The sequence below is a fragment of the Phyllostomus discolor genome, chromosome 5 (genome assembly GCF_004126475.2).
Source record: "Phyllostomus discolor isolate MPI-MPIP mPhyDis1 chromosome 5, mPhyDis1.pri.v3, whole genome shotgun sequence".
Classification (NCBI taxonomy): domain Eukaryota; kingdom Metazoa; phylum Chordata; class Mammalia; order Chiroptera; family Phyllostomidae; genus Phyllostomus; species Phyllostomus discolor.
Genome location: NC_040907.2, coordinates 12330403 through 12356242, shown reverse-complemented (window position 1 = coordinate 12356242; position 25840 = coordinate 12330403). Strand labels below are relative to the sequence as shown.

Below are 25840 nucleotides of genomic sequence, written 5' to 3'. Positions count from 1 at the left end.
AAATCTGTAGAATGACCCCTAAAGTTGCTTCAAATCAAAGATTTATGATTCTGTATGTAAAGTGCTTGGCTTAGTGCATGGCCCATAGTAGGTGTTTAGTAAGTGCTACCTACTATGGTTATTCCCTAACCACAGAAGCCTGTGGCAATGCTGTGTTCCTCCTCTGAACTTCTGTCCTATTTATGTTTCTCTGTTACTTATTTGCCATTCAGCCGTGGTTGGTTATCCAACTTTTGTTTATCTTGTGACTACAATAAACAGTTTTCAGAAATTACAGTATAACCTACCAAATGATACTGGACAGATTTAATAGGTTAAAAAACAATTGTTCAATTGTTCAAATTCATCCACTTCCTCACCTATGTTGTGCAAACCAGGACACAAATAATAAAAGAATTCTTAATGTGCTTATAGCAATTCCCCGCACATCAGCTTATCTGAGCCACATCAGTCAGAGCAGAAACAGGGCTATTACCCCCTTTTCCGGCTGAGAAAATGAAGGCTCAGGGCAGTAAAGTGGTTTGCCTGGTACCTGGGGAGGAGCTGTTTTAATCTCTCGATTTTCAAATAGAGAGTTGACTTGAATTGCAGCTGAAATACAGATGGGAAACTGAAAGTTAGGAAGCTGCTGGGGCTTTGCCAGAGGTCAAATGGCTAGTAAATGGCAGAGCTGATTAGGACTCAGGGTGCCTAAGTCATCCTTTCCCAATCAATACCCAGGGTGCCAGGTGCCTGCCACTGACCAACAGGTGCTGTTAATAACTAAAAAAAAAAAAAAGGAGGGGGGGGCGCGCCTGGCTGGTGTGGATTAGTGGATTGAGTGCCTGCCTGCAAACCAAAGGGTCGGATTCCCAGTCAGGGCCCATGCCTGGGTTGCAGGCCAGGTCCCCAGTAGGGGGAGCATGAGAGACAACCACACATTGATGTTTCTCTCCCTCTCTTTCTCCTTCCCTTCCCCCTCTCTAAAAATAAATAAATAAAATCTTAAAAAAAATAACTAAAGGGGAGGTGGTAGAGGTGGGGGTAGGGGAATGGGGGTGGAATGGAGGTCCTGCACATCACAGGTGGGGATGGGGGACAGGTAGGGGAGGGGGGCTGCAGGTGATGGTCACAGAGCCTGCTGGCATAATAGCAAGCCTGAGGACTAACCGGTCCCCTAGATACAGCCCAGCGTGGGTCCACGGTTAGCTCGGTGCTCCCCTTAAATTTCAAGACCCTTGCCATTCTGTATCTCCCTTCCCTAGGCCTACTCCCCAACACCCCACCCCCGCTTTTTTTGTTGTTGTCTTCTGCATCCTGTTCTCCTAGCGCCTCCTTGTGGCTAATAGTATCCACTGCAGCCTTGACTGCTCCTGTTCCTGGGAAAATCCCAGAGATCGTAGTAGAGACGGAAGGGCGCTTGCAGACCATTTTACAAATTATTCCCACTATTCCCAGTGAAATTCTGGCTTGCAGGCAAGTTTCCTAAATAGACTGTCATTGAGTGAATCTTTGAGTAGGAGTGACGCGTGTGGTTCAGGGTAGGGAATGACCTCCTAAGTTGTTTTTAGGGCCAGCAACGTGAACGAAGTAAAAGTAGGTATAGTTTGGTGCTTAAGCATACAACTCAGGAGAAAGATGGAACTGGATGAACGCTGCGACTTCACCTCACTGTTTCCTCGTGGTAAAATGGGGGTAAAAATGGTAACCTAACTGCTTTGTAGCAATTGTGATAGAGACGGCATGCAGCGCTGTGTGGAAAGCTGGTGCCTGGCACACCACGTGCCAACAGTAACTCAAAATGGATCATAGACTTAAGTGTAAGACCTAAAACTATAAAACTTTTGGGAGAACACATCGGAGAGAATCTTTGTGATCTTAGGTTGGGCAAAGACTTCTTTGGTGCAACACCAAAAGCATGATGTTGCAAAAGACTGATCAATTGGAGTTAATAAAAATCAAGAACTTCTGCTCTCAAAAGACAATTTAAAAGAATGGGAGGTCAAGCCACAGGGCTGAGGAAAATATTTGTAAATCACATATTTGGTAAAGAACTTGTATCGGAAACATACAAAGTACTGTCAATAATTTAGAAAACAAACCAAAATAAAAACGGGAAAGAGATTTGAGCAGATACTTCATGAAGATATGCGGGTGGCAAAGAAGCACATAAAAAGATGTTCAACATCATTAGTCATTAAAGAAATGCTCATTAAAACCACAATGAGAAACCATTTCACACCTATTAGAGCCTCTGAAATCTGCTTTATAGCTGTGCTGTGAGGATTAAATGGTGTGACGTCTGTGAAGCTTTTTGTCATAATATCTGACACATAGTAGACTTTCAGTAAATGTAGCTGTAATTAGTAGTTAATAAACAATACGCTGTTACATGCAGCGATGGCAGAATAAGGGACTACTTTGGTGATATAATCTGCCCTCTTGCAGTAACAGCTCTGGAGTCCAGTAAATTCCTCTTTAGTTCTCACTGGCGGTGTGACTTTGAGCACATCTCCTAACCACTCTGGCCTGGGTTCTCATCTGTAAAGTGGGAGAATGTAATCCGAGTCTCAAGGTTTGCTTTGAAGCATAAATGCATAAATGTTTATTGTGTATTCTGTTCTTTCCTCCCAATCTAATGGTGGAGACATCAAACAACCCATCAAACAACTCAATAACCCCAGGAAGTCAACGGGACCGGGATCAGGGAGACGCGGGCAAGTCAAGTACGGTCCGTGTGTCTTGTGTGTAAAGCGAGCGAGTGAAGAAGCCCTGAGTGACCGCTCAGCTCCAGCAAAACTCCCCACGCCAGGTTCCAGAGGCTTCGAAAGGCCCCGCCCCGCCCCGCCCCGCCCCGCCCCTGGAGGCGATCACTCTGGCAACACAGCCTTCAGCTTTTCTCCACCCCCCACTTCCTGTTTGGCATACGTCATCGCTTGGCGACCCGGATGCGGGTTTCCGGGAAAGGCCTTCCTAGGGATCGGTGACTGGTGTGGAGGGAAGTCCAGGGCGGTGTACGCTTGGGGTCGCGGGCCCTGACCTCCGTGTACCCTCCTCTTGCACGCCCGGCTCGGCTCAGCCATGGAGAACGGAGGACGGCCCTCGCTGGTGCAGTTCATCCTTCTGGGCAGCAGCTCTGTGGTCACCGCCATCCTGTACACCGTGTACCGGCAGAAGGCCCGGGACGCCCAAGAACTCAAGGTCAGTGCTGGAGCTGACCTGGCCTCAGCCGGGTCATCTCTGCCCCCGGCAGTGGGGGGCACACAGGTCGCCTTGGGCCGCTCCACCGTCGGAGCGCTACCCAAAAGAGGAAATAGGCTAAGGGAGGGGGTCACCCGCTGGAGGAACTGGGATCAGAATTCAGGCCTCGTCCTAATTGCTTCATGGGGCTGCTTCTCACAAGTTCCTCCTGTGACTCAGAATGCATTTTGACTTCAGTACTTTATTCGACAAATACATATTGAACACCTGCTAAGCTGCGGGCACGGGGGATGTCGCGATGGTAGAACAGACAAAAAGCCCTGCCCTCATGGAGATTCTGTTCTGCTGCAAGCAGACAGACGACGAATAGACACCTCAGATGGCATGCCGGATGGGGGCAAGTGCTGCAGAGTCATGTAGGGAGGAGAGGAAATGGAACGCTGGAGAAAGGTTTGCTGTTTTAAAGAAAGGGGCATTGGGACGGAGCCCAGGGGGAGATGAGGGAGACCCTGCCGGAGTCTCCGGGAAGAGCCGTGCCTGCTGCACTGCAGGTCCGAGGGCCCGTTTGTTGGGCTGATGCACACTGAGTGCCCCTCTGTGTCAGGCGCGGTTCCCGCCCCAGGGGGCCGGCAGTGAGCGGGACAAACAAGGTCCTACCCTTCCTAGAGTCTAATGGTCCAGTGGAGGGAGACAAACAGTAAAACAAGTAAATAAACTGTGTTAGTCGTTACCTTCTAAAATGATCTTCACAGTGTAGGAGGCTTACTGACCTTGCTCTCATCGTTGCCTATGGAGCAGTGGCTTCCTCTTAGATCGACCTTAATATGAATCCAGTGTCTCCTCTCCTTTCCAGGGGTTACTTATCTGGCATCCTTAAGACTTGTTGATGGGATTACCCTGAAAGTGGGAACTGTTCTTCATTCTTCCCTGAATCCCTAGCGCCCAGCACTGTGCCTGGCACACCGATGCTCAGGAAGTGTTTATGAATTGTATTACTTTTCTCATATTTTTGATACAGCAGCAGCAGGCTTGCTTGGTTCCCAAGCACAGCGGGTTGGAAACTCTGAATTGGAAAGGGTGGGAGGACGAGGGGTTATTAAGGGAAGATAGCAGCTGATGTCGCCATGCTCACCTGAGTGTGAGAGGGAAGAAAGAGAAACTGAAAGTAGAATAGTGTTTGGCACCAGCTAGGCGAGCCCGGCCCTGGAAAGCTAAGGCACTCCTTTCTGATGGTGTGTAAGGCAGAGTGGGAATTCATAAAGGCAGGTGGTGGTAATACCTACTCCTCCTCCAGCCCCTGCCAAGTGCCAGGAACTCGTTTAGGTGCTTTACACATAAGCCCTCCCGATCGTGTGCAATATGCAAGTTGATTCTTAATTTTCACTAAGAAATTAAGATGAGGAGTGTATGCTTCCATTAACTGGAGAAAGATTGTGGCCTCTTCACTCTGTGGGTGGCACAGGGAGGCACTGCCCCGTGCCTGTTTGGTAAAACTTCGGGGACACAGCTTTGGAGTCTGATTCCCCCGTGGTCTCCTTCCTGCCGGGTTTCCTCGTTCTGTTTACACGGAAGAAGTAAACAGTCGCCTTCGTTTTTGCCCTTTGCGTTTGGTCGAACATGTTAGTATTCAACAGTCAGTTTAACATGTTGTTTCCACTTAGGGAGCTAAAAGAATCCACTTGGGTGAAGACTTGAAGAGTATCCTTTCAGAAGCCCCAGGAAAATGTGTGCCTTATGCTGTCATCGAAGGTATGTTTGTTTATTGGTGAAAGGAAAAGTAACTTCCTGTTCTGCAAGTCTGTTCTTGGCCGGTATTCAGGGCCTTTTGTATCCTCGGGGCAGTGAGCCAGAACTTGGACTCTGGGGTCAGAAAGACCTGGATCGCTGTAGTGTGACCTTGTGGAAATCACCCAGCCTTTCGGAACCTCTGTTGCTCCAGCTCGAAAACAGTTTCCACCTCTTACAGGGCTGTGGTCGTGCTTGGAAGAGTGCCTACGAGACATAACGTAGGGGGATGACAGTTTCACCATTTTGATTAATGAAACGAGCTCAAACTAAAAAAAAAACTTAGTTTACCTTAAAGGGAAGGACAGAACAATTCTTCAGAAATAAAATAATTTGTTTCCGTTTAGGAGCCGTTCGGGCTGTTAAAGAAACGCTTAACAGCCAGTTTGTGGACAATTGCAAGGGTGTGATCCAGCGGCTGACGCTTCAGGAGCACAAGATGGTGTGGAACCGCACCACCCACCTTTGGTATGTGGCCTCTCCCCGTGGGCCCGAGCCTGGCAGTCAGCTTCTCCAGGTTCTTAATTCTGATAATATTCTTTTAAAACATATTTTATTTATTAATTTTTAGAGAGAGGGCAAGGGAGAGAGACAGAGAGGGAGAGAAACATCAATGTGTGGTTGCCTCACATGCCCCCTGCTGGGGACCTGGCCTGCAACCCAGGTATATGCCTTGACTGGGAATTGAACCCGCCACCTTTACGTTTACAGGCTGGTACTCAACCCAATGAGCCACACCAGCCAGGGCCGATAATAATTCATTTAAAAAAATTTATTGATGGATTTTATTTAGAGAGAGAGAGACAGACAGACATTGATTTGTTTTTCCACTTATTTATGGATTTATTGGCTTTCTCTGGTATGTGCTCTGAACAGGGATCGAACCTGCAACTTTGGCGTACTGGGACAGTGCCCTAACCAGCTGAGATACCCAGCCAGGGCTGATTATAATCTTGTGTGTGGCCTGAGGACCTCTTAACTCAGAGTCACTGAGGCATCTTGTGCAAATGCAGATTCCTGGGCTTTATTCCAGACCCACCAAACCAGAGTTTCCAGGTTAGGGGGCCTGACGTCGGTATGGCCACTGAAGTCTGCAACTACTGATTTGTGGCATGGATCAATGATTTCAATATTTATTAAAACAATTTTGCAGATTATTTAGCTGTTTAGTAGAGCACCATTTTTCTAGATGATCCTAGTGGGGTTTTGTTTTATATTTATTTTATTTGATTTTTTATTGCGGTAAGAACGCGGAACACAAGATCTACCCTTTTAGTAAATTTTTAAGTGCAACAATACAGTATTTGTTGGTTATGGGCCCAAAGTTGTATAGCAGACCTCTTGAACGTGTTCATCTTGTGTAACTGAAACTTTATACTCATTCAGCAGCAGCTCCTGCTCCCCCCCCCCCCCCCCCCCCCCCCCCCGCTCCAGACCCTGGCTTCTGCCATTTCACGCTCTGTTTCCATGAGTGTGGCTGTCTTAGATGTCTCATATAAATGAAATTACGCCATATTTGTCCTGCTGTGAGCTGCTTAGTCTGCTTAGTATAGTGTGCTCCTAGTTTAGCCACCTTGTTGCATATGGCAGGATTTCCTTTTTATGCCGACTAGTGTTCCAGTGTGTGCATGTGTGACATTTCTTCATCCACGTGTCCATTGATGGACACTTACTGATGCGGACTCCGGCCCGCGGTGTCCGTGGTGTTGTGGATGTGATGAACAAATTCATATAGACTGCAGAAGTCCTGTGGAGAAAAAGGGACGGCATGGCCACGCTCTGAGGGAGAGAGGGCCCCGACCCCTGCCTCGACAGGCTTTCATTGCTTCTCTGGGAGCATTACATCAAGGGAGGTCCTCATTCATTTTGCACAGGTTTGCTTTAGGTGGTGACCTTTTACAGGTAACAAAGAAAAGGATGTTGCAAATGTAAGGGGGAAAGTGGTCGAACTGGTTACAGTCCATCCTTGGGAGGTTTAGCACAGACTTTAGGAAGTCACTTCGAAGACATGCAGTAAGCATTTGCTGCCTTAACTCAGGGTGAGGGAGTTTTAGCAAAAGCAAGCCTCAAAGCAGCCTAGGTACAATGCAGGCCAGGTTCCCCGGGGGAAAGCTGATCTGCGGGCCAGGCTCCCGTGTGCCGCCCCGTGCCTGTTGGTTTTCTGAACCAGGACTGAGCTACATTCGCTGTTGCTACACGGACCGGGTCCCTGTAACTTGTGTGGTCTCCGTGTCTCGGCTGTTGTGAACAGCGCCGCAGTGAACGGGGCTGCAGGGCTCAGCTCGAGAACCTGGTTTCAGTGCAGTACCCGGAAGTGAGACTGCTGGAGCGTGTGGTAGTTCTCGTTTAACATTTTAGAGAGCCGGAGATTTATTTTAAAGTGGAAGAGGAAATAAACGGCAGAGGTGATCTGTGCTGGTATCTGTTGCCCTCTGACACCGCCTGAGACCCTGAGAGCCTGGGGCGCTTGCACAGCGGTGGTTTCTGTCTCGCCCTTCCTGTGCCCTCAGGCTTCTCCTGCCCCTCCCTGCCTGGGCGTGCGGCCTGCGCTGTCCTTCACTTCACCTTGAGTTCTCTTGCTGTTTTAGGAACGACTATTCCAAGATCATTCACCAGAGGACCAACACGGTGCCCTTTGACCTGGTGCCCCACGAGGACAGCGTGGATGTGGCTGTGCGAGTGCTGAAGCCCCTGGACGCCATGGACCTGGGCCTGGACACCGTGTACGAGAAGTTCCACCCCTCCGTCCAGTCCTTCACGGACGTCATCGGCCACTACATCAGTGGGGAGCGGCCCAAAGGCATCCAGGAGACCGAGGAGATGCTGAAGGTCGGGGCCACCCTCACGGGGGTGGGCGAGCTGGTCCTGGACCACAACTCCGTCCGCCTGCAGCCACCCAAGCAGGGCCTGCAGTACTACCTGAGCAGCCAGGACTTCGACAGCCTGCTGCAGCGGCAGGAGTCGAGCGCCAGGCTCTGGAAGGTCCTGATGCTGGTGTTCGGCTTCGCCACGTGCGCCGCCCTCTTCTTCATCCTCCGCAAGCAGTACCTGCAGTGGCAGGAGCGCCTGCGCCTCAAGCAGATGGAGCAGGAGTTCCGGGAGCGGGAGGCGCAGCTGCTGGGCCGCGCCGCGCCCGAGGACAGGGAGGGCCTGAAGAGCACCTGCGTCGTGTGCCTGAGCAGTGCCAAGTCCTGCGCCTTCCTGGAGTGCGGGCACGTCTGCTGCTGCACCGAGTGCTACCGCGCTCTGCCGGAGCCCAAGCGCTGCCCCATCTGCAGGCGGGAGATCGCCCGGGTGGTCCCCTTGTACAACAGCTAACAGCCTTGCAGCCCCACAGTTCCACAGGAAACGAACCCTCTCCCTTTTAAGGAGTTTTATCATTAGGCCTTAGAGGAGCAGTGGCGGGGGCAGCTGTGTGACGGACGGAGGGAGGCAGGCGGGCAGCTCTCTAGACCCCGCGCCCCCAGCAGTGGGGTGTGGCCTTTCTGGCCTGAGAGGGGGCCCTTTCCAGCACAGCGTGAGCCTCAAGGCCCCACGGCAGGGCCCCGGTAAGTGTGCGTGTGACTGAGGACGCCTCATCGCTTACGCCAAAGCCAGTGACCTTCAGCTCTTGTGTTCCTGTGTCTTCAGGTCCTTTCTGGGGAGTCTTCGGTTCTCGTGGACTTGAGCCTCGAATGACTCAGCCAGAGGGGGGGCAACGGTGGGCTCTCCACGGGGTGTGTGCCTCGCAGAGCTGCCTCTGCAGAGACTGTCCGGTCTGTCTTCCCTTTGCTTACACCCCAGGGGAAAACTGTCAGCCTGGACATGTCACTTGTGTCCCTGTACCTGTTTGCCCCCTAAACGCGTGCACGCGTATGTCAGGACAGAACGTGAAATCCAGCATCTGCCTTCTTCCGGAAAGGATGGAACTCTGATCAGCAGAGTGAGGAGTGGTCACTTGAAAGGACGGTTGGAATGGTGGTCAGTTCAGCGGTCGCTCGCAGTGGCGGACACAGGGCAGCTTGGCTGCAGCTTCCTAGAGCCTCCACTGCCCCACAGGGAGGGCCGCCCGAGCAGGCTCCCACGCCGATCTGGAGCTGCGAGGCCCGAGGGTGCTGCCGGGTGCCTCTGGTTCTCCCTACCCTGGGTGAGCTGGGAAGGGCTCGCATCCGGCTGAGAGCAATAATGCCGCTGCTGCCTGGGCTGCCTGGCCGGCTCAGCCCCTCTCCGAGGCTCTCGCCCAGAAGTCACCAGCCAGCATCCTGCGCACAGAGCCTTTCCGGGCTCCCCACACCCCAGTGAAAAGCCGACACCCCCCAGGGACGATCCCATCGCCCTTCCTCCGTTCCTGTCCGGCCCTCCTGCCCCGCTCGAGTTCGTGAGACGAGTGTGGGGGCAGGGGGGGGCTCGCTTGCCACTTGAGTGGTCTCGTCTCCCTTCCGTGGCTCTGAATGTCCACTCTCCCCCGATCCTCCTCTGTGCGGGGAGGCGGGTGCTCTCAGGGGGCTGACACCAGTTCTATGCAGTGTCTAGCGTGGACAGCACAAATTAAATTTGCTACAACCAAGTGGTAGCCTGTTGATTGCTTTGTCCATCAGAGTTCCTCCGATAGGCTGAGGCCCCCCCCCCCCCCTGGGGTGGAATCAAACCCCACCAGAAAGAATGGGCTGGAGACCTTGTCTCTTCCTTGTCTGGGTTTGGGGCTCCTGTGGATCGGGTGCAGCCTCGTGGGGCTGAGGCCTGGGGGAGGGGAGGAGTCTCTGGCCAGCCCCCAGTGGCCATCCTGGCCTCCCTGAGACTGGGTCCAGCCCGAAGGAACCTGTTCTGACGTCCGGAATAGTCCGGAATAGCTGAATAGCGGCAGTGAGAGAGCGGGGTGGGGTGTGGTGTTGGGGAACAGCAGGGAGGAAACCAGCATTTCCCTCCCACTGGCATGTGCTCTTTTGAACTCTGAGTTACTCCTCCCCAAACCGCTGTTGGCCGGGGTAGCTGCATTTTCCAGATGAGGAAGGAAGCCCAGAGGGGGAAGGTCACTGGCCGAGGGCACGATGTTGGTTAAGTGCTGGGTCCGATTTTAAACTCCAAGTTGTTTCCAAAGCCCCTCGTCCAGCACCCTGCCGACCAGCGGGGGGGGGTTGCTAACTCCCTCAGTGCTCACAGGAACATCCCACAGCATGCTGTTCCCCAAGTGACGAGAAGGGCGCTGCTGGGGAGGGAGAGGCAGAAGTGAGAAGCCACTTGCCAGGGCTGAGGGAGGTGGGAGACCCTGGTTTTACCCAGCGGTGCCCTGGGGGCGGGGGGGCGGGGTGAGAGGGTGGCCCGTGGGGATGACCCCTGAGGTCTTGGGAGCATCTGGCCCCTGTGTCTCGTCCATTCCACATTTCCTTGTCCTGTCTGCAGCTGCTGTGCAGGAGGCCTGGGTGCTAGTAGAGGGTGGGTGAACCCCCTGAGTGTGTGTGGGAGGGGGGGGGAGGGGAGGGGAGGAGGGTTGTGTGGTGATCTATCAGAGCTCAGCCCGCAGCGTGGATTTCATCAGTAAATCTGATCACAGTGGTGGGGCAGAGGGGAAGCCCGCCCGCCAAGCCAGCCCTGATGCCCAGTCACGCGCGTGCTGAGCGGCCGGCGTCAGGCAGGGTTCACCTTGAACTGAACAGCTGCCCCCGGTGGGTGTTGGGACGCTGGTGCTCAGCACTTCGTGTGCATTAATGCCTGGGCTGCTGCAGAGCGCACCCTGTTGTCCCTGCCCCACTTCACGAGTGAGAAAAAGAGGCTCAGTGGGGTGACTTTTTCCCTGCAGCCAGCCACACACCCTGAGCCGGACGGGGTGAAATTCCTCACGGCATTGTTTCTCTAAGACTGACGTTGGCCCCTGAGTTGGCTGGCTCAGTCACTGGGAGGGTCCTCTGCACCAAGAGGTTGCAGGTTTGATCCCTGGTGGGGGGCGCGTGCAGGAGGCAACCGATGGTTCTCACATGATGTTTCTCCTTCCCTCTCCCTTTACAATTCGATAAACATATCCTGGAGGAGGACTTAAAAAAAGACATGGCAAACACCAGGGGTTGTGTTACTCTGTATTACTCGTTTTACAGGTTGTGTGATTTGTGCGAGGCTGCCAAGGTCTCACTGTAAAGCCTACGCCCCTGGCCTTTTTATCACATGAAGCCTGAGAGGCTAAGAAAGAAAGTTGTTCAGCAAATACCAGTATTACAGACACTGTTTTTCCAGCCGGTCGGCACTTCACGAGTCACCAGTGACACCCTGGTTTCACCTGCTGCAGGCTGACATCCCCTAGCTTGTCCTGGGGGAGCAGGAGCTGGGAGGCAGCTTTGGAACCCTGGCTCATTGAGCGTTATGATGAAAACTTGGAGAGGCAAACAACACGTGGAAAACACTAGAAAGCAAACAGCATGAAGAACCCGGCCACCCAGACCCCCTTTATTTACAGCCCAGGTCCTAGGCCACGCCCACCCTGGCCGGGTGGCGGGTCCAATGCTGGCGATCCCATGGGCCTTGGCAATGCTCCCAGGAGGCTCCATGTCATTGAGGGGCATTCATTCATCTAACAAACGTCTGCTAAATGCACATTCTGTGCCTGGAGGTGCAAACACGAGTAAGACAGGGCCTGCATTCACAGGGTCAGGGTTGTCTTTGCATCCTATAGGGCAGGTGTGGCAACTGAGCTTGCTGGTGCCATTTGTGGTTCACAGGATAGGGGAGCTGGCAGGGGCTTGCAAGACGGACCTGGTTTAAGCAGAGTCCCTGACTATTCAAAATGCACCAACCAAGGGCGGTAGATCGAGGCTGGAGGAGAGCCAGGCAGAGAACACACACAGCACAGAACCTAGGATGGCCTAATTAGAACACCACCCTGACCTCGTCCCTCGGTTTAAAGCCCTTCCCCAGGCTCCCTGTCATCTCCAGGCCCGAGCCCTGGCTCCTCCACAGCACACGAAGCCTCTGGCCCGGCCCTGACCCCCTCTCCGAGCCTCCCCGCAGCCCTCCTGTGTCACGTGTGTGGCCCCAGCTGCACAGCTGTTGAGTCCTTAGATGTGCCACGCCGGCCCTGCCTCTCGCTAATGCCGCTTCACCCTTTCCAACTCAGCTGTGTTTCCTGCAGAAAACCTTGCCTGACTCTCCCCACAAAGGCAGATGCCTCACATCCGAGAGTCTGTCTGTCATACAGCCTTCCTATTCCTGCTCTTCTTTTAAAAATAAAAAGGTTTCATTTATTCATTTTCAGAGAGAGGGGAAGGGAAGGAGAAAGAGGGACAGAAACATCAATGCATGAGAGAAACATCGATCCGTGGCCTCTTGCATGCTCCCAGGCAGGGGCCCTGACCAGGAATCGACCTGGTGACCCTCTGTGTTGCAGGATAATGTCCAACCCCCTGAGCCACCCCAGGCAGGGTCTATTCCTGCTCTTAGCCATACTGCTCATGTCTTGGGCAGAAAACTGTATCTTATTCTCCAGGACAATTTTTAGGTTGTCACTATACACTAACTGGAGTTTTTTTTTTTAACTCGAGTGCTTGCTCTCTGCAGGTACCTGCTGAGTGCTGTACGTGATTGATATTTAATCCTCAGCCTGAGGCAGGTGCCTGTATTATTCTTACTCTAGAGAAAAGAAGATCAAGGCCCAGAGAGGCACAGTGTTGCCCAGGCACATGAGAGAGACACGGTTTGAACCTGGCCAGTCTGACTCCAGAGTCCAAGCCCCTAACCACTGGATCTACGTGTAATAAATGAGTAAACTAGGAAATGAAATAGACTGGGGGCGGGCAGACAATCCTGGAAGGCTGCCTGTGGGAGCTGGTTTTTGGGCCATGACTCGGTTCTCAGGAGTGAGGGAAGGACCCCTCTTAGGGCGGAGGCTGAGGTGGATAGGTTGTGCAGAGAAACATCCGTGTGCACTGACCTCGCTACAGCTCTGAGGGCCCGAGGCCGTGAGGTCTGGACGGTGTCATTGCGTGGTGCTAAGCGGTCTGGCTTGGGAGTCCAAAGGCTGGCTTTCTCTCTGGTCTTGGCTCTGTTGCTGTGTGATTTTAATGGAGTGATTTAACCTCTCTGGGCTCAGTTCCATCAGTAAAAGGAGCGATTTGAATGAGACGCTTTCCCAGGCTCCACTCAGCTCTGGTATTTCGCATGTGGCTGAGAGAGCAGGTGGGTGAGAGGCCAGGGAGGGCAGTTTTGAGGCCCCCCTCACAGCTGCTGGTGGGAGAGATGTGGACCCTCTTCCAGCTAGCTGCCTGCCGCAGCCCCAGAACCATGTCCGCAGAAAGCCAGGGAGCTCAGCACATTCTCTCTAATTAGATAGTGTTCGCTTATCAATTTTGAATGAGATAAGTTTCCATGTATGATGTCCTGAATCGCTCCCCGGAGTGCTCATTAGTCTCTTCCCCGGCAGCTGCCTTGTTCTCTCCCAGACGCCAGCCGAGGGACCTGGCACTTTCCTTCCCCGAGAATGGGGCACAGGAGGCGGAGCCGGTGACAGGGGCGCTGGCCGGAGGGGCGGGCCAGGCCTGGGTGAGGGCAATTAGCCAGAACCTCAGCTCTTGCTCTTTACCCTCTGACCCTGCCGGAGCCATTGCCTCACACCAGGCACCTCAAATCCAGCTCCCTCCAGGACTGGGCCGTGGCTCTGCAGGCCACAGCTGAATGTAACAAGCATTTACTAAGCACCTAGTGTGCCAGGCACTGTGGATCTCCAACCTGAATATTCTCTGGGCTGGGGGCACAGGGGCACACATGAGGTCGCACTAATATTAATGTCCAAATTGCCAACACTGCAGGCATCCCACCCCTGTCAGCCTTCCTTAATATTTAAGGTGTTTCATAGTGTGGGGCTTCATACATGCTGGCAGTAAACTGGCTCAGAATTTTTCTTTCTTTCTACTCCCGCCCAGGACTGGTGATGGAATCCCTCCTAATGCTGCATTCCCTGTTATGGCCTCCAGGTGGCGCCACGCCCCCATAGTTGAAGCAGACAGGGTGGGGGCGAGGGGGTGGGGCGCGGTACGTGGAGGAGAAGCTGAGAACGTGTTTCCAAAAAGGCCTGTGCAATTTTCTCTTCCTTGAGGGATGGGGAACAGGCCTCGGAGTCCTGAGCGCCGAGGCAGAAGAGGACCCTGGGCTGCTGACCGCGGGTCCAGCTGGGCACAGCCTGCAGAGAGGAGAAGCAGGAAGCAGGCATTTTCTCTCCAGTAGCTTCCTCTCTCTGCTCCACTCCCCGGGAAGCTGGGTGCAGATGTGAAAGTTTTGAGAAACCCAGAAAATTCAGGGGGCAAAAATATCCCACATTTCTCCCCCTATAATTTTCCAGGCATTCATATCTTTAAATATACTAACCATGATTTCCTTCAACAAAAACGAGATATGCATAATGCATCACATGTTCTTAAAATACCCAAATGACTTCACACTGGCAAAGGGCGCTTAAAAAAACTGTGTGGCATAGACTTTGCTCATCTCCCCAGAAGCTTTTCCTCAGTGGAGGAGCTCCGCTTTTCCTTGCCTGGCCCAGCCTGGCCCAGTCAGGCCCGGTCCAGCCTGGCTCTCCTCTGCTCCGTCCCGTCTCTGCCTTTTGCGCTGCTTCCCGGGCATCGAGCTCCTCCCTCCCCTCTGCTGCCTCTGGGCGTTGACGTCACTGCACTCGGCAGTTCTGCCTCTCGTCTGCCCTGTTTGTGTCCTGCCTCTGAGTCTGTGGAAGAGTCTCTTCCTCTGCACGTGGGTCTGCCTTCCCCTCCGATGCTATGCGATTTCTGTGAGTCTGTCTCTCCTCACATCGTTCTCACCCGTGCCTGGCACCTGCCCTCCTGGACCGGTTCCCCCTGCTTCCCTGACCCATGCCCAGCCCAGGGCCTGGCAGGGCACCGGGAGGGCCTGTGTGACCACACAGGGCTGCTCCTCAGTCTTCTCCACCCCTGCTACTGCACAGGCAGGTCCTTTCCCAGGGAGAAAGGGCCCTTCTGTCCACTCCTGCGGGCTCCAGAGGGCTTCAGGTGGGGAGACCCGAGGCGTGGAGCTGCCCCCCTGCTCTTATCAGAGTGACCCCATCAGCACCTCGTCTGATCTTCATAACATCCCTTTGAGGCGGGCCTAGTCACCTCTGAAAGGAATCCTGGCTCAGAGAGTGAGGCGGCTGCCTTCAGACCACACAAGTAGGAAGGGGTGGAGCTGCAGTTAACTCAGGCCTTGTCGCCTGCCTCCACTGTGCTGGCTGTCGGCAGAGCTGGGGTCTCCGTCTGGGCTCTGTCTGCAGCTGGGCAGCTCATCTTCTCCGTCTGGCACTCGCTGGTCCCCACTGTACAATGGGAAAGGACTCTTCTTTGCCCTGCCATCCTCACAGGCCCGATGTCCTCCCATGGACATCAAATGACCTCCCATCCGTGGGATGGGAAATTGTTCCCGCAACAGCACATGGGAACCAGAGGGTCCCGAGGTGTGCACAGTCCCCTCGGTGGAACCTGGCTCCCCAGTTCCTGGCCACATCCTTCTACTCAGGGCCGAGCCCCCCAGAGGCCTGACCCCAGGTTTGGGGGAGAGTCAAGGAGGGGGCCTCCTTGACTGGTTCTGCCGCCTACGGGCTTGCAGGTGTTAAAAGCCTTTTGGTTGTCAGAGGACACTGGAGGGGACTGTTTCCTTTTCCTTCCTTTTCCCTTTCCTTTTCCTTTTCGTGTATTGGATCCAATCCTGTGTTCTTCATGTGAGGGGTCTCTGGGGTCCCCTGGAAATCATGCATGCCATTTTCTGTGTCTGGGGGAAGGAAAAGGATGGATTCTCTTTACCAGACTCCCAGAGAGGTCCTCAACCTGTAAGACCCCTTCATCTACACCCCTCAGTTCCTGTGGGTAAACCAATGTGTGGAGATCAGAAGGTTGCCCTTGGTCTCCTGGCTCCCGCCGTCCTCAGGGAGGCGCTGTGACCCAACAGTTGAGAACTTGGCCTGGAGACAGACCGGCTGCCTGCCTTACACTGTGCAGCTTTGGGCTTGTCACTCACATTTGCTGGCCTCAGAGCCCTTATGGATGACAGAAAAAGGAGGTGACCACCACAGCCACCTCCTTGGGTTACTGTGAGTGTGGATACCTGTGCGGCTGTTGGCACGGTCCTGGGGCGTGGCACGCTCTCAACAGTGGTTGGTGGTAAAGATTTGGGATCCGAGGGCAGTGGTGCCCTTTCTGAATTTAAGATACCCTCTCCTCCTTAATCCCCTTCAGGGGTCAGGATTTGGCTCAGCTGATTGCCCTGGTAAGGTCAGGGGCTCCTTGGTCAGGGGACATCAGGCCTCTTGGGAGCCCTGGACAGGAGGGACCGGACAGGCTGGGTGCGGTATTCAGAGGCCGGGCTTTGGAGCCAGACCACGACTCCCAGCCTCCTGAGCTGTCAGCATTTGTCCATGGGACTGAATCATGCCCGCCCTCGGCTGCCCCAGGATCACGTGGACACAGAAGAGCGCCGTGGTGCCAGGCCTTTCTGGGGCTGAGAGGGGCAATTGTTTTCCAGGGTGACACGGAGCCCCAGCGCCTCCCACCGGCTCATCCTGGGTCGGGGGGTATAGGCAGAGCTGCTCTCTCGGGGTTCTGAGCTGTCCTCGCTCTTCTAAGTTTTCTTTGTATTTATTTATTTTATTTTAAAGAAACACAGTAGCTTCATTGTTGGGAAAAAAAAACCTTTTTTTAAAAGATTTTATGTATTTATTTTTTAGAGAGTGGCAGGGAGGAAGAAAAGAGGGAGAGAAACATCAATGTGTGGTTGCCTCTGCTGTGTCCTGCACCAGGGATCCGCAACCCAGGCATGTGACTGGGAATTGAACCAGCAACCCTTTGGTTCTCAGGCCAGCACTTAACCACTGAGCCATGCCAGCCAGGGCTGAAACATTTTATTTTCTGCCTATGCATTGCTGGAGTCCCCGCCCCCATAGAACTTCCAGTGTGCACTGTGACCCAGTGTGACCCAGACTGGAAGTGGAAAGCCTGGGTTCTACCATGCTCCGTCTGGGCCTCAGTTTCCCCACCTGTGATGGGAGGTGGTTGCACATTTTGAGCCATGTAGCACTCTGGGCATTCTTTGAACACCCTTTGGGGACCAACTGGGGTACAGGGAACCCAAACAGTGGGTCCCTGAGCCCTTATGTCCCCAGAGGCTTGCCCTTTATCTATGTTTTATACAGGGTCTGGCAGAAGTGAGGCCTGCTTGAGTGTGGTTGGTGGGGTAAGAATATGGGTGTCATAATTTATAGTTTTACTTTGAACATTTCACCTAAAATGTCAAACGGTCTGCTTGAGTGTTGCTATGTTACAGAATTACATGCTTATGATTTTGTAATAATAAAAAAAGGGGGGGCGTTATTTATGCCAGATCCTCTATCTTGGGGTTCCTTGAGGTTTTCGTTTAAGGAAAGGGTCTTGGTGGTTAAACAAAGACAAGAAGCTAACACTCCTTGAGTCGTGCTGGGGGACGTCCTCTGCAGGTGTGTGCTGAATGCCGGACAGAGGGATGACCCTTCTCTGGCTGCTCCTTGGCCCCAGGCCTGAGTCACCTCTAGTCAGGTGACGTGCCTTCTCCCACTGCGAGTGTTTGTGCTGTTGTGTCATGTGTGCGGCTCTGGGGGCAGAGGCCCTGCCTTTCGAGGTGTGTGGGGTGCTGGCTGCCCCCAGGTTCCGGTCACTGAGTTGGGGGGGGTGGGGGTGGTGATGAGGGAATTTTTCCCCAGCCTTGGCTCAGAGTGGTGGTCCCCTGCTGGGAGGCCACTTATCCTCTCTGCAGGTGACCAGCTGGCCACTAGCACTGCACCTGGCCTTCCCTGCTGGCCGGTGACCTGCCCCAGCTAGGCTCAGCATCCCCAGGGCTCCACCCATCTGGGGCCCTGGCTGGAAGCTGCTGGCGGATCCCCCTATCAGGGCTAAGGTGGCCAACAGCCATTCTTCTCCAGGTCTCTGATGTTGCTGCCCGTGCCTCAGTTTCCCCATGCAGACAGGGCACCCCTGGGGCAGAACCTCTCTTTTCCTACCCCGCCAGCACTGTGCTGAAAGAGCCCACAGGGTGGTCCAGTCCTGTCATTCTCAATTCTGCAAAATGATGGGGTGAGGTTTGAGGGGGAAGCCGGTCCCCGACCTTTACCTCAAGCAGGTTTTAACTAGATTTAGGAGAACTGGATAATTTTGCAGCTGAAAAAAAGGGGGGGGTTTCTCCAAGTTTCCCAAATTACGATATAGAGTCAGAGGCCTAGAGGAGAGAATCGGTTTATTCAAGGCCTCAGAGCCATTAGCTAATGATGGTAAGTTCATTTACTGAGGGCACACTGCATGTCAGCATTTGATACAGGTATGACCTCCTGCATTTGGTACATGTATGGTCTCCTTCCCTGTGACATGTCGTCCAGTAGGAACAACTATTGTCCCCATTTGGCAGATGAGGAAACTGGGGAACACAGAGGTGAAATGGTCACGGAGTTAGAAAATGACAGTTTAGGGATCTGAACGGGGAGGCTGCCCCATTCACCCCAGGCTCCCGTGCCAGACCCGGCACTGCCAGGCCGCCTTGTTGGGTGGTGGGAAGGCAGCCCCCACTCCTGCATCATGGGGCCCACTCCTCCATCTGGACCTGGCCTCTTCAACACGGCCCTGGGCATCTGAGCCGGCCCCCTTCGGGGTGGGGGAGGCAAGGATGGAGCCCCGGGGTGTGCCTGCATCCAGGTCTGGGGTTCCAGGGCGAAGGGAGGCCCCCTGAAGGCTGGAGGAAATGGGGAACCTTTGTAAGGGGGCCGGGTGGGAGTGATGGTGATGGCGGTGGAGGGATGGCTCATTGACCTGCACTCGTGCTTTCCGGGGCAGAACTTCTGTGTCACCTTGGAGCCCTCACTTTCAACCTCCAAGTACCCTATCTGTAAAATGGGCCTGGCCAACCCAGTCTTGCAGCTTCTGAGTGGAAGTCTCTAAAGAGGTCATAGCCCTGGAGATGCTTTTCTATCCGTAAAGCAGCGTATGCCTGGGACCGGTGTGGGGTTCGCCAAGCGGGTGGGTGCTGAGGTAGCCAGGTGTGCTGCTGCCACGATTAACCTCATGGGAACAAGGCAAGGTAAACATGAAAACAGATGGGGTGTAAAGCCCGGCTTCTCTCCTTCCTTGCATTGGCTGTGTGTGCAGGGATTCATCCGCCGTCTCTGTGCCTTCCTGCTTGCCTTCTCCACGGGGATCCTGTGGCAGACGCTCAGCGCATGAACCGCTTCATCACTCCGCAGCAAGGAGGGGGCCAGGTGGGCAGATGAGTGTGGTGGCCCACCCCCCTGCCCCCCATGCTGTCGCCACGGTGGGGTCTCCCCTACAGGTGCCTGGAGTTGCAGCTGGGAAGAGTGGCTCCTCCAGGTTCCATCCCTAACCTGCGACCTCGGCAGGTCACGGACCCTCTTTCTGCTACATCCGTTGAACAGGGACGTCACTTCCCTTTCTACCTCAAAAGCTATTTACTTTGAGAAGCAAGGTCAGGAATGGATGTGAAAATGCTTTGGGGGAAAACAGAAAGCGCAATACAAACGTATGAGCTGCTTCTTGTAACCTTCTTCGTCCTGCCTGTTCTGCTTTTGCTTTCTCTTCCCGCACTTGGTCTGGTGCTAACCTCGAAGCAGACACGGAAAGCCGTAATGACTGGAGACAGATGGCCGGCCTTGAGGAGTACAGGGAGGCCAGAGACCTGCTGCTTCCGCCACTGACAAGCTGTGGGGTTTGGGGCAAGCCCCCACCCTCTCTGGGCTTCGGTCCCCCCATTTGTAAATGAGGATTCGAGCTGGGCCATCTCTGTGGGTCTGCCTGGCTCCGGTGGCTCTGACACGGGAATGAAGGAACCGCTACTGCTCTTCCTCACTCATTTCCAAGTCATTTGTCAAATGTTTAGGACACGTCCACTCTCGGTCAGGCGCTGAGAGCCTGATGCTTTGTTTTCGTAACAGTCCCCTGAGGCACACAGGCAGATCCCCGACCACAGACCCCACTTTTTGGCTGAAATTATGGAAGTTCAGAGAGGGGCCAGGACCCGCGCAGTCCCACAGCTCGCAAACGGCAGGGCTGGCACTCAGACCCAGGCCTGAATCTAAAGGTCACCGTCATTCCATCTGCTGCCTGGCCTGTGCGTCCCATTTGTCAGCCCCTTCGTCCCCTTTACCCCCAAGGTGTCTGGTCTCTGGAGTCAGGTGACTTTTAAACACAGTTTGGGGAGGAGGCTGGGCGGGCTCCTCTCCGGCAGCCTCTCTCTACCACATGCTCTATCACCAACTCCCCTTCTCCCTCTAGCGCCCCCCTCCCCGCCCCTGAGAGCTCTAGGATTAAGGAGAGAGTGAAGCCGAGCTTACTCCTTCACGGATGGGACCTCTTACGAGGCCGCAGGTCGAGCCAGTGGAGGCCTCGCCAGGGCGACCTAGATGTTTTTCCTAGCCTTGCCTGCAGCAGGTGGCGTGACCCCGAGGGACGGCTGCATCTCTCTGTGCTCAGGCTGGTGCCGCGGAGCGCACGCAGTCGCTAGGGGGAGAGCAGGTGCCCTGGGCAAGGATAACGAGCTCTCCTCGCGCACCTTGCCCTCTCGGAGTTTGTCTGCTTGGCAGATGCGTCTCCGGGCCGCTGGGGCTGCCCCAGTTGCCCTCCTGGGATCAGGGACCTCGCTCCTCCGCTCAGAAGCCACAGGCCCTCCCAACGACTCTTGGATGTTGTTGGAAGGGAGGTCCCCGAGGGCAGAGGGCTGCAGGCCGGGGACGTCCCTGGCTGAGGAAGCGGACGCTGAGAGCGGGGCATCCCGGGCGAGCCCGGCGTAATGAGGCGCTCCCCTCTCCTCCGGGAGGCGGGGCTGCCCGTTTCCTCCCCCCACCCCCACCAGCCTCCACCCCGAGGCCCCGCGGGAGCCAGAGAGCCGGGCCTTCCAGGGCGAATGGAATAGGGGAGGGAGAATGTGTGGTGAGGCCGAAAGGGCTAGGCCCTGAGATTCCGAAGCGGGGCGCAAGTGGGGTGGGGGTTTAGGGGTTCCCCGGTTTGCGGCTGGCAGGCGAGGCCGTGTCCGCAGGTCACCTTGGTGCCTTCAGACCTTTTGCTCCAGCATCTAGCCTCTAGGCAGAGAACGGCATCCACCTGTCCTCCCCGGAATCTTCCGCCCGCGCCCGGTCCCTGAAGCCCCACTCCCACCAGCTCCCCCGGGTCGGGACAGGCGGGTCCCGCGCGGAGCAGCCGCGCACCGGCTCGGGACGGGTAAACACCCGGCGGGAGGGGCGCGGGGGTGGGGAGGAGGCGCGCGGAGGTTGCCAGGACGGGGCGGGGCCAGCTGGGGCCCCCCCCGGGCGGGCGGGGCGCTGGGTGCTGGGGGCGGGGGCAGGAAGCGGGCCGCGGCCCGGCCGGTCTGCGCGGCCCCGTGACGTCGCTCGGCTTCCAGGGATCTCTCCCCGAGGCCCCGGGCCCCCGCGCCCCCGCCCTCTCTGCTCTCCTCCCGAGCCTCCCCTCCGCGCCGCCGCTGCCGGCGTTTCTGGCTTGCGCTGCTGGCGGGCGGGCTCCGCAGTCCCAGCCGCCCTCTTCTCTCCTCGCTCGCTCACTCTCCTCCTTCCCTCCCTGGCGCGCTCTCTCTCGCTCTCTCTCTCTCTCCTCCCTCCACCCCGTTTCTTTCCCTTTCCATCTCTCCTTTCTTGCCTCTGCCTCTCGGATCCTGATCTCGTCGTTCCCTCCCCCCTTTCTTTCCTCTCTTTCTCTCTCTTCGGTTTCTTTTTGTCCATTCCCCTGCCTCCCTCCCTCTCTTTTGGTCTCTGTTTTTATCCCCGTCTCCCTCTCGGTTGCTCTCTCACCCCCTCCCCCGGTACCCACCCACCTCCTGCCCTCCCTCCCCCCTCGCCTCCCTCCTTCTCCGCCCCTCGCCTCCCCGCCGCTCTCAGCTCCCCAGTCAGCCTCTCCGAACCCGCGCTGCAGCCGCCCGCACTCGCCGCAGGAACGGCCCGCCGGCTCCGGGAGTGTGCCCTCCTGGCCCCGCGCCCTCGGGGCTCGCTGGGACAGCCCTCCCCTCCCCCCTCGCGGCCCCGCCCGGCCCGGCCCCCCGCCCCGCGCCCGAGCGCGCCGAGGATGTGAGTCCTGCCGGCCTCTGCCAGAGCAGCAGCCCCTCGCGCGCAGATCCCGAGCGCGGCGCAGCGCGGCGGTGGGCGCTCGCTGGGTCGCTCGGGCAGGCTGCGCTCTCCTGCCCTAGCGGTGTCCCCCCTCTACTCGCCGGCGCCCCAGCCGCCGCCGCAGCCCCCGGGCCGTCCCCGGCCGGCCGCTCCCGGCCCCAGCGCCGCTGACCCTGTCCGCCGCGGGCGGGGACGCGGGCGGAGGAGGCGCCGCCGCGGAGCCCCCGGACGCGACCATGTCGGAGGTGCTGCCCTACGGCGACGAGAAGCTGAGCCCCTACGGCGACGGCGGCGACGTGGGCCAGATCTTCTCCTGCCGCCTGCAGGACACCAACAACTTCTTCGGCGCCGGGCAGAACAAGCGGCCGCCCAAGCTGGGCCAGATCGGCCGGAGCAAGCGGGGTGAGTTCGCGGCCTCCTCCCCAGACACCCCCTTTCTCGGGTACTGGGGCCTGTCGGAGGTTTTCGGGGTTCCCCCGCACCCGGAGCCCGTTCCGACCCAGTGGAATCCCTTCGAGCAGAACTGGGGGATCCCGCACTGCGGGTCCGGCTCCGGTGGGCCGTGGGAATCCCTCCCGCTCCGCCTGATCCCCGGTGGGGTCACCCAGGGGGCGTGGCGGCTTCGAGCTGCAGGGAGGGCCGAAAGGTTACACCAGGACCCCACCCGCGCCAAAGTTTGTTTTTTTATTTCAACCCCCCCTTTGTGCAGTGGGGTCGCAGCTGCACTCACTCCGTCACCGGGGGTGGGGGTGTGCCAGGACTCCCCAGGGGACGGCGTGTGGAATTGCGGGAAGAGGACCCCATTCCTGCGGGGAGGACGAAGGGCTTTCAGGGTTTTCATTGTGACTTGACAGCGGGTGGGGATTTGCCCGCGTCTGGGCGCTCGGCGCGAGAGCTGGAAAAGCCCAGGAGAGACCGGGACACAGAATGGGTCGAAGGGGGGCTCCAGAGGCGCAGGGACAATGAGGGGGGCCGGCAGCAGCCGGGAGAGACTGACACGCAGAGGTGGGGGGGTATCCGTTGGGGGTGGGGACCGGGATGGGCAGAGACTGAGACAAAGCTTGGGAGAGGGAGCCAGAGCGGGAGAGACTGCGAGCGGGGACGCCAGACTGGGGAGGGCAGGGAAGCAGCCGAAACAAAGAGGGCGACCGACACCCCCAACACGGAGAGGGACCCAGAGACCTCGGCGGGTGCCGGTAGCGCCGAGAGACTGAGGAGGGACAGAGGAGGGACTGAGGAAAGCAAGGCTAGGTCGAGATGGCGAGAGAGGCGGAGGACACAATGCGAGGCAGACTCGGACCGGCGGGCGGCGAGCGGAGGCTCTGACCTCTGCAGCGGTGGGCAGAGCGGAGAGGACGAGTCCGGGAGCGGGCTGCCCGGGAGCGGGCTGCCCGGGCGAGGCCAGATCCCTGGATCGGCTGCATGCCGTGGGAACCGGCCCCTGGCGTCGCTCTCCCTCCACGCGCTGCGCTGCCTCGACTAGTCTCAGCGCTGAGGGTCCCAGACCCGGAGACCTCGGCCCGGGAGATCTCGGCCCGGAGACCTCTGCTCCCTCTTCGGCCCTGGAGCCTTGTTTCTAAATAAATGCGTCCCGGGGGTGCGTTGGGTGGGGTGGAAACGGCCTGGGCTGCGGGGTTTGCGCCCTCTCTGTTTCCTTTTCTTAGAACTGAGCAGGGAAACGGCCAGGGGGTGGGGGGAGTGGTTTGAAGGCGAGGGACCCTGGGCAGAGGCCGACAAGGATGGGGCTGTGCGCGCGCAAGGAGCCCTCCTTCCCCGCGCGTCCCCAGCCTCCCCCCTGCTCCCGGGCTGCTCCGAGACCCCTGGCGAGGCCCAGCTCGCTGACTTTTCCTTTTCTCCCCTCTTTTTTGCAGTTGTTATTGAAGATGATAGGATTGATGACGTGCTGAAAAATATGACAGACAAGGCACCCCCTGGTGTCTAACTCCCCTAAAGACAATGAGTTAAGGGAGAGAAAAAGAGTTAAGAGCGGCGGTAACGGTTATTGACAAAAAGAGCATGAAAACGAGAAAGCACTTTGAAATTTATTACTAGCTCGCTCCCTGCGATGAAATCAACAACCTGTATCTCGTGTCAGGCCGGGAGACAGATGAGGCGTGAGAAGGAGGAGGGGAAGGCTCTGGGCTTCTCTGCAAAAATTAAAAAAAAAATTTAAAAATAACAGAATCACTATATACACACATATAAGGAAATAAAAAAAGAAGTCTCAGTTGCAGCTATTTGTCCAAGTTAATATCCATTTCTTTTTATATACAGTGAATATTGCGCAATTCAGATCTGGGTTTCGAACCACTGAAATAATGAAGCAGCAACACCGGGTGATTGGAGGTGTTGGCATTCTTTGCTGATTTGGCTGTTCCCAATGTTTACATTATTTAATCTTGCAAAATTTATTCTGTGCACTTGGATGTGAAATGCTGTTAAGTTTTATTTTTTTTTATGTTGCTATCCTTGGATGTACCAACACCACACACACACACACACACACACACACACACAGTGATCGGTAGAGATATTCTGTTTTATTTTGGTCATCTTTCAGAGTTATCAGGAATGGTGTTTAAAACAAGAAGAGAACTTTTCTGAGGAATGATACAGAGAAAGAATCCTCGTTTTATTTTAAAATGAATTGTAAAGCTTGTGTTTGTTGCTGCAAGCTGTTTGCCCAAGTTAATGCAAATGGACACATTTTATATGTCAGGAAAGAAAAACCATAAAAAAAAAACAAAGAAAAAAATGCTTGAGCTTTTTCTAACCTCTCTCTGCAGTCCGTTGTGTGAGCAGCCTGTTTCCCCCTCTAATATTGTGTCAGTTTATTCTCTTTAATGGACTGTAAAAAAAATGTAATCACAAGAGTGCCAAATATCTTGAAATGCCCAAAGGCATTTTGGTTTCTTTTTCCCTGTGCTCTGAGTCCACGTAAAGGAATGCTTGGAGTGTCTTTTCTGTTATTTATAGGGGTTCTCTTAAGGCACACCAGCTGCCTGTTTTGCATGGTATTTGCAAAAATGCCTCTTGCGTGAGGAAATCTTTTACCATTTTTTTGTTTGCAACTTTGGACCTCAAGAGGTTTCTTCCCTTCCCTTTTTCCTCTTTTCTTAATTCGGTATTCTGTATGTTGCACCTTTAACCAGCACACAGGGCTATTTCTCCGATGTACAATACAATAAAAGAACTGTTCCTGTGTCTCACTCCTCTCTCTTCTCTGCTTTGGTTGAGGGTGGTGGTGAGGGGGAGTTGCTTTTCGCCTGTTGGTTGCATACAGGAAGGAGTGAAGGGTAGCTTTGGTCTGTGAAGCAAAAAGGTGAAGTGGAGGGCACTGTGGGTGGGGCTCAGATGGGAGGAAAGACAAGCTGGACAGTCAAGGCCATCATCCCCAAGAGCAAGTTCATCCCTATGTGGGTTTTCACGGGGCTCTCCCTGCTTCCCGGTGGTTCCTGCCATCCCTGGTGGGGTGTCCAGATGCGGACAGTTGTTAAGAGCGATGTTCAGAGGCTGACAGACTGGGATTCAAATCCCAGCTCCTTCACTTCCTGACTATATAGACTTGAGCAAGTCCCTTTGTGTCTTGGAGCCTCAGTTTGCAAATCTGTAAAGTGGGGATAATGCAGCTTCCAGCTACAGGGTTGTTGGGAGGATTAAGACAACAGCCTGTCCATCAAGCACTCAGGATCACGTGTCCACATGTCCTTTACTGAGGGCCACCCATCCACAAAGAGCTAGGCTCCTCCTCCCCTTCGTCCTGAGTTCACTGGT

General features: G+C 55.4%; 2 protein-coding genes across 2 annotated transcripts; both read left to right on the top strand.

The window, feature by feature from the left end:
• The first annotated feature begins 2897 nt into the window (after positions 1-2897).
• Positions 2898-9511, top strand: MUL1 (mitochondrial E3 ubiquitin protein ligase 1). Its single transcript, XM_028512220.2, has 4 exons — positions 2898-3180; positions 4842-4929; positions 5313-5433; positions 7554-9511. Exons 1-4 carry the CDS (start codon positions 3061-3063, stop codon positions 8281-8283), a joined length of 1059 nt encoding a protein of 352 aa, XP_028368021.1. The 5' UTR covers positions 2898-3060; the 3' UTR covers positions 8284-9511.
• A 12501-nt stretch (positions 9512-22012) lies between these two features.
• CAMK2N1 (calcium/calmodulin dependent protein kinase II inhibitor 1) lies at positions 22013-25273 on the top strand. The gene is made up of 2 exons (XM_028513719.2): positions 22013-22468; positions 23938-25273. Exons 1-2 carry the CDS (start codon positions 22303-22305, stop codon positions 24006-24008), a joined length of 237 nt encoding a protein of 78 aa, XP_028369520.1. The 5' UTR covers positions 22013-22302; the 3' UTR covers positions 24009-25273.
• Positions 25274-25840: the final 567 nt, after the last annotated feature.

Bases quoted from the DNA above. Each gene is read 5' to 3' on its own strand.
- MUL1 (XM_028512220.2), top strand. From the start codon at position 3,061: ATGGAGAACGGAGGACGGCCCTCGCTGGTGCAGTTCATCCTTCTGGGC. The intron at 4,930-5,312 runs GTATGTTTGTTT...GTTTCCGTTTAG, and splicing joins GCCTTATGCTGTCATCGAAG to GAGCCGTTCGGGCTGTTAAA. The intron at 5,434-7,553 runs GTATGTGGCCTC...TTGCTGTTTTAG, and splicing joins AACCGCACCACCCACCTTTG to GAACGACTATTCCAAGATCA.
- CAMK2N1 (XM_028513719.2), top strand. From the start codon at position 22,303: ATGTCGGAGGTGCTGCCCTACGGCGACGAGAAGCTGAGCCCCTACGGC. The intron at 22,469-23,937 runs GTGAGTTCGCGG...TCTTTTTTGCAG, and splicing joins GATCGGCCGGAGCAAGCGGG to TTGTTATTGAAGATGATAGG.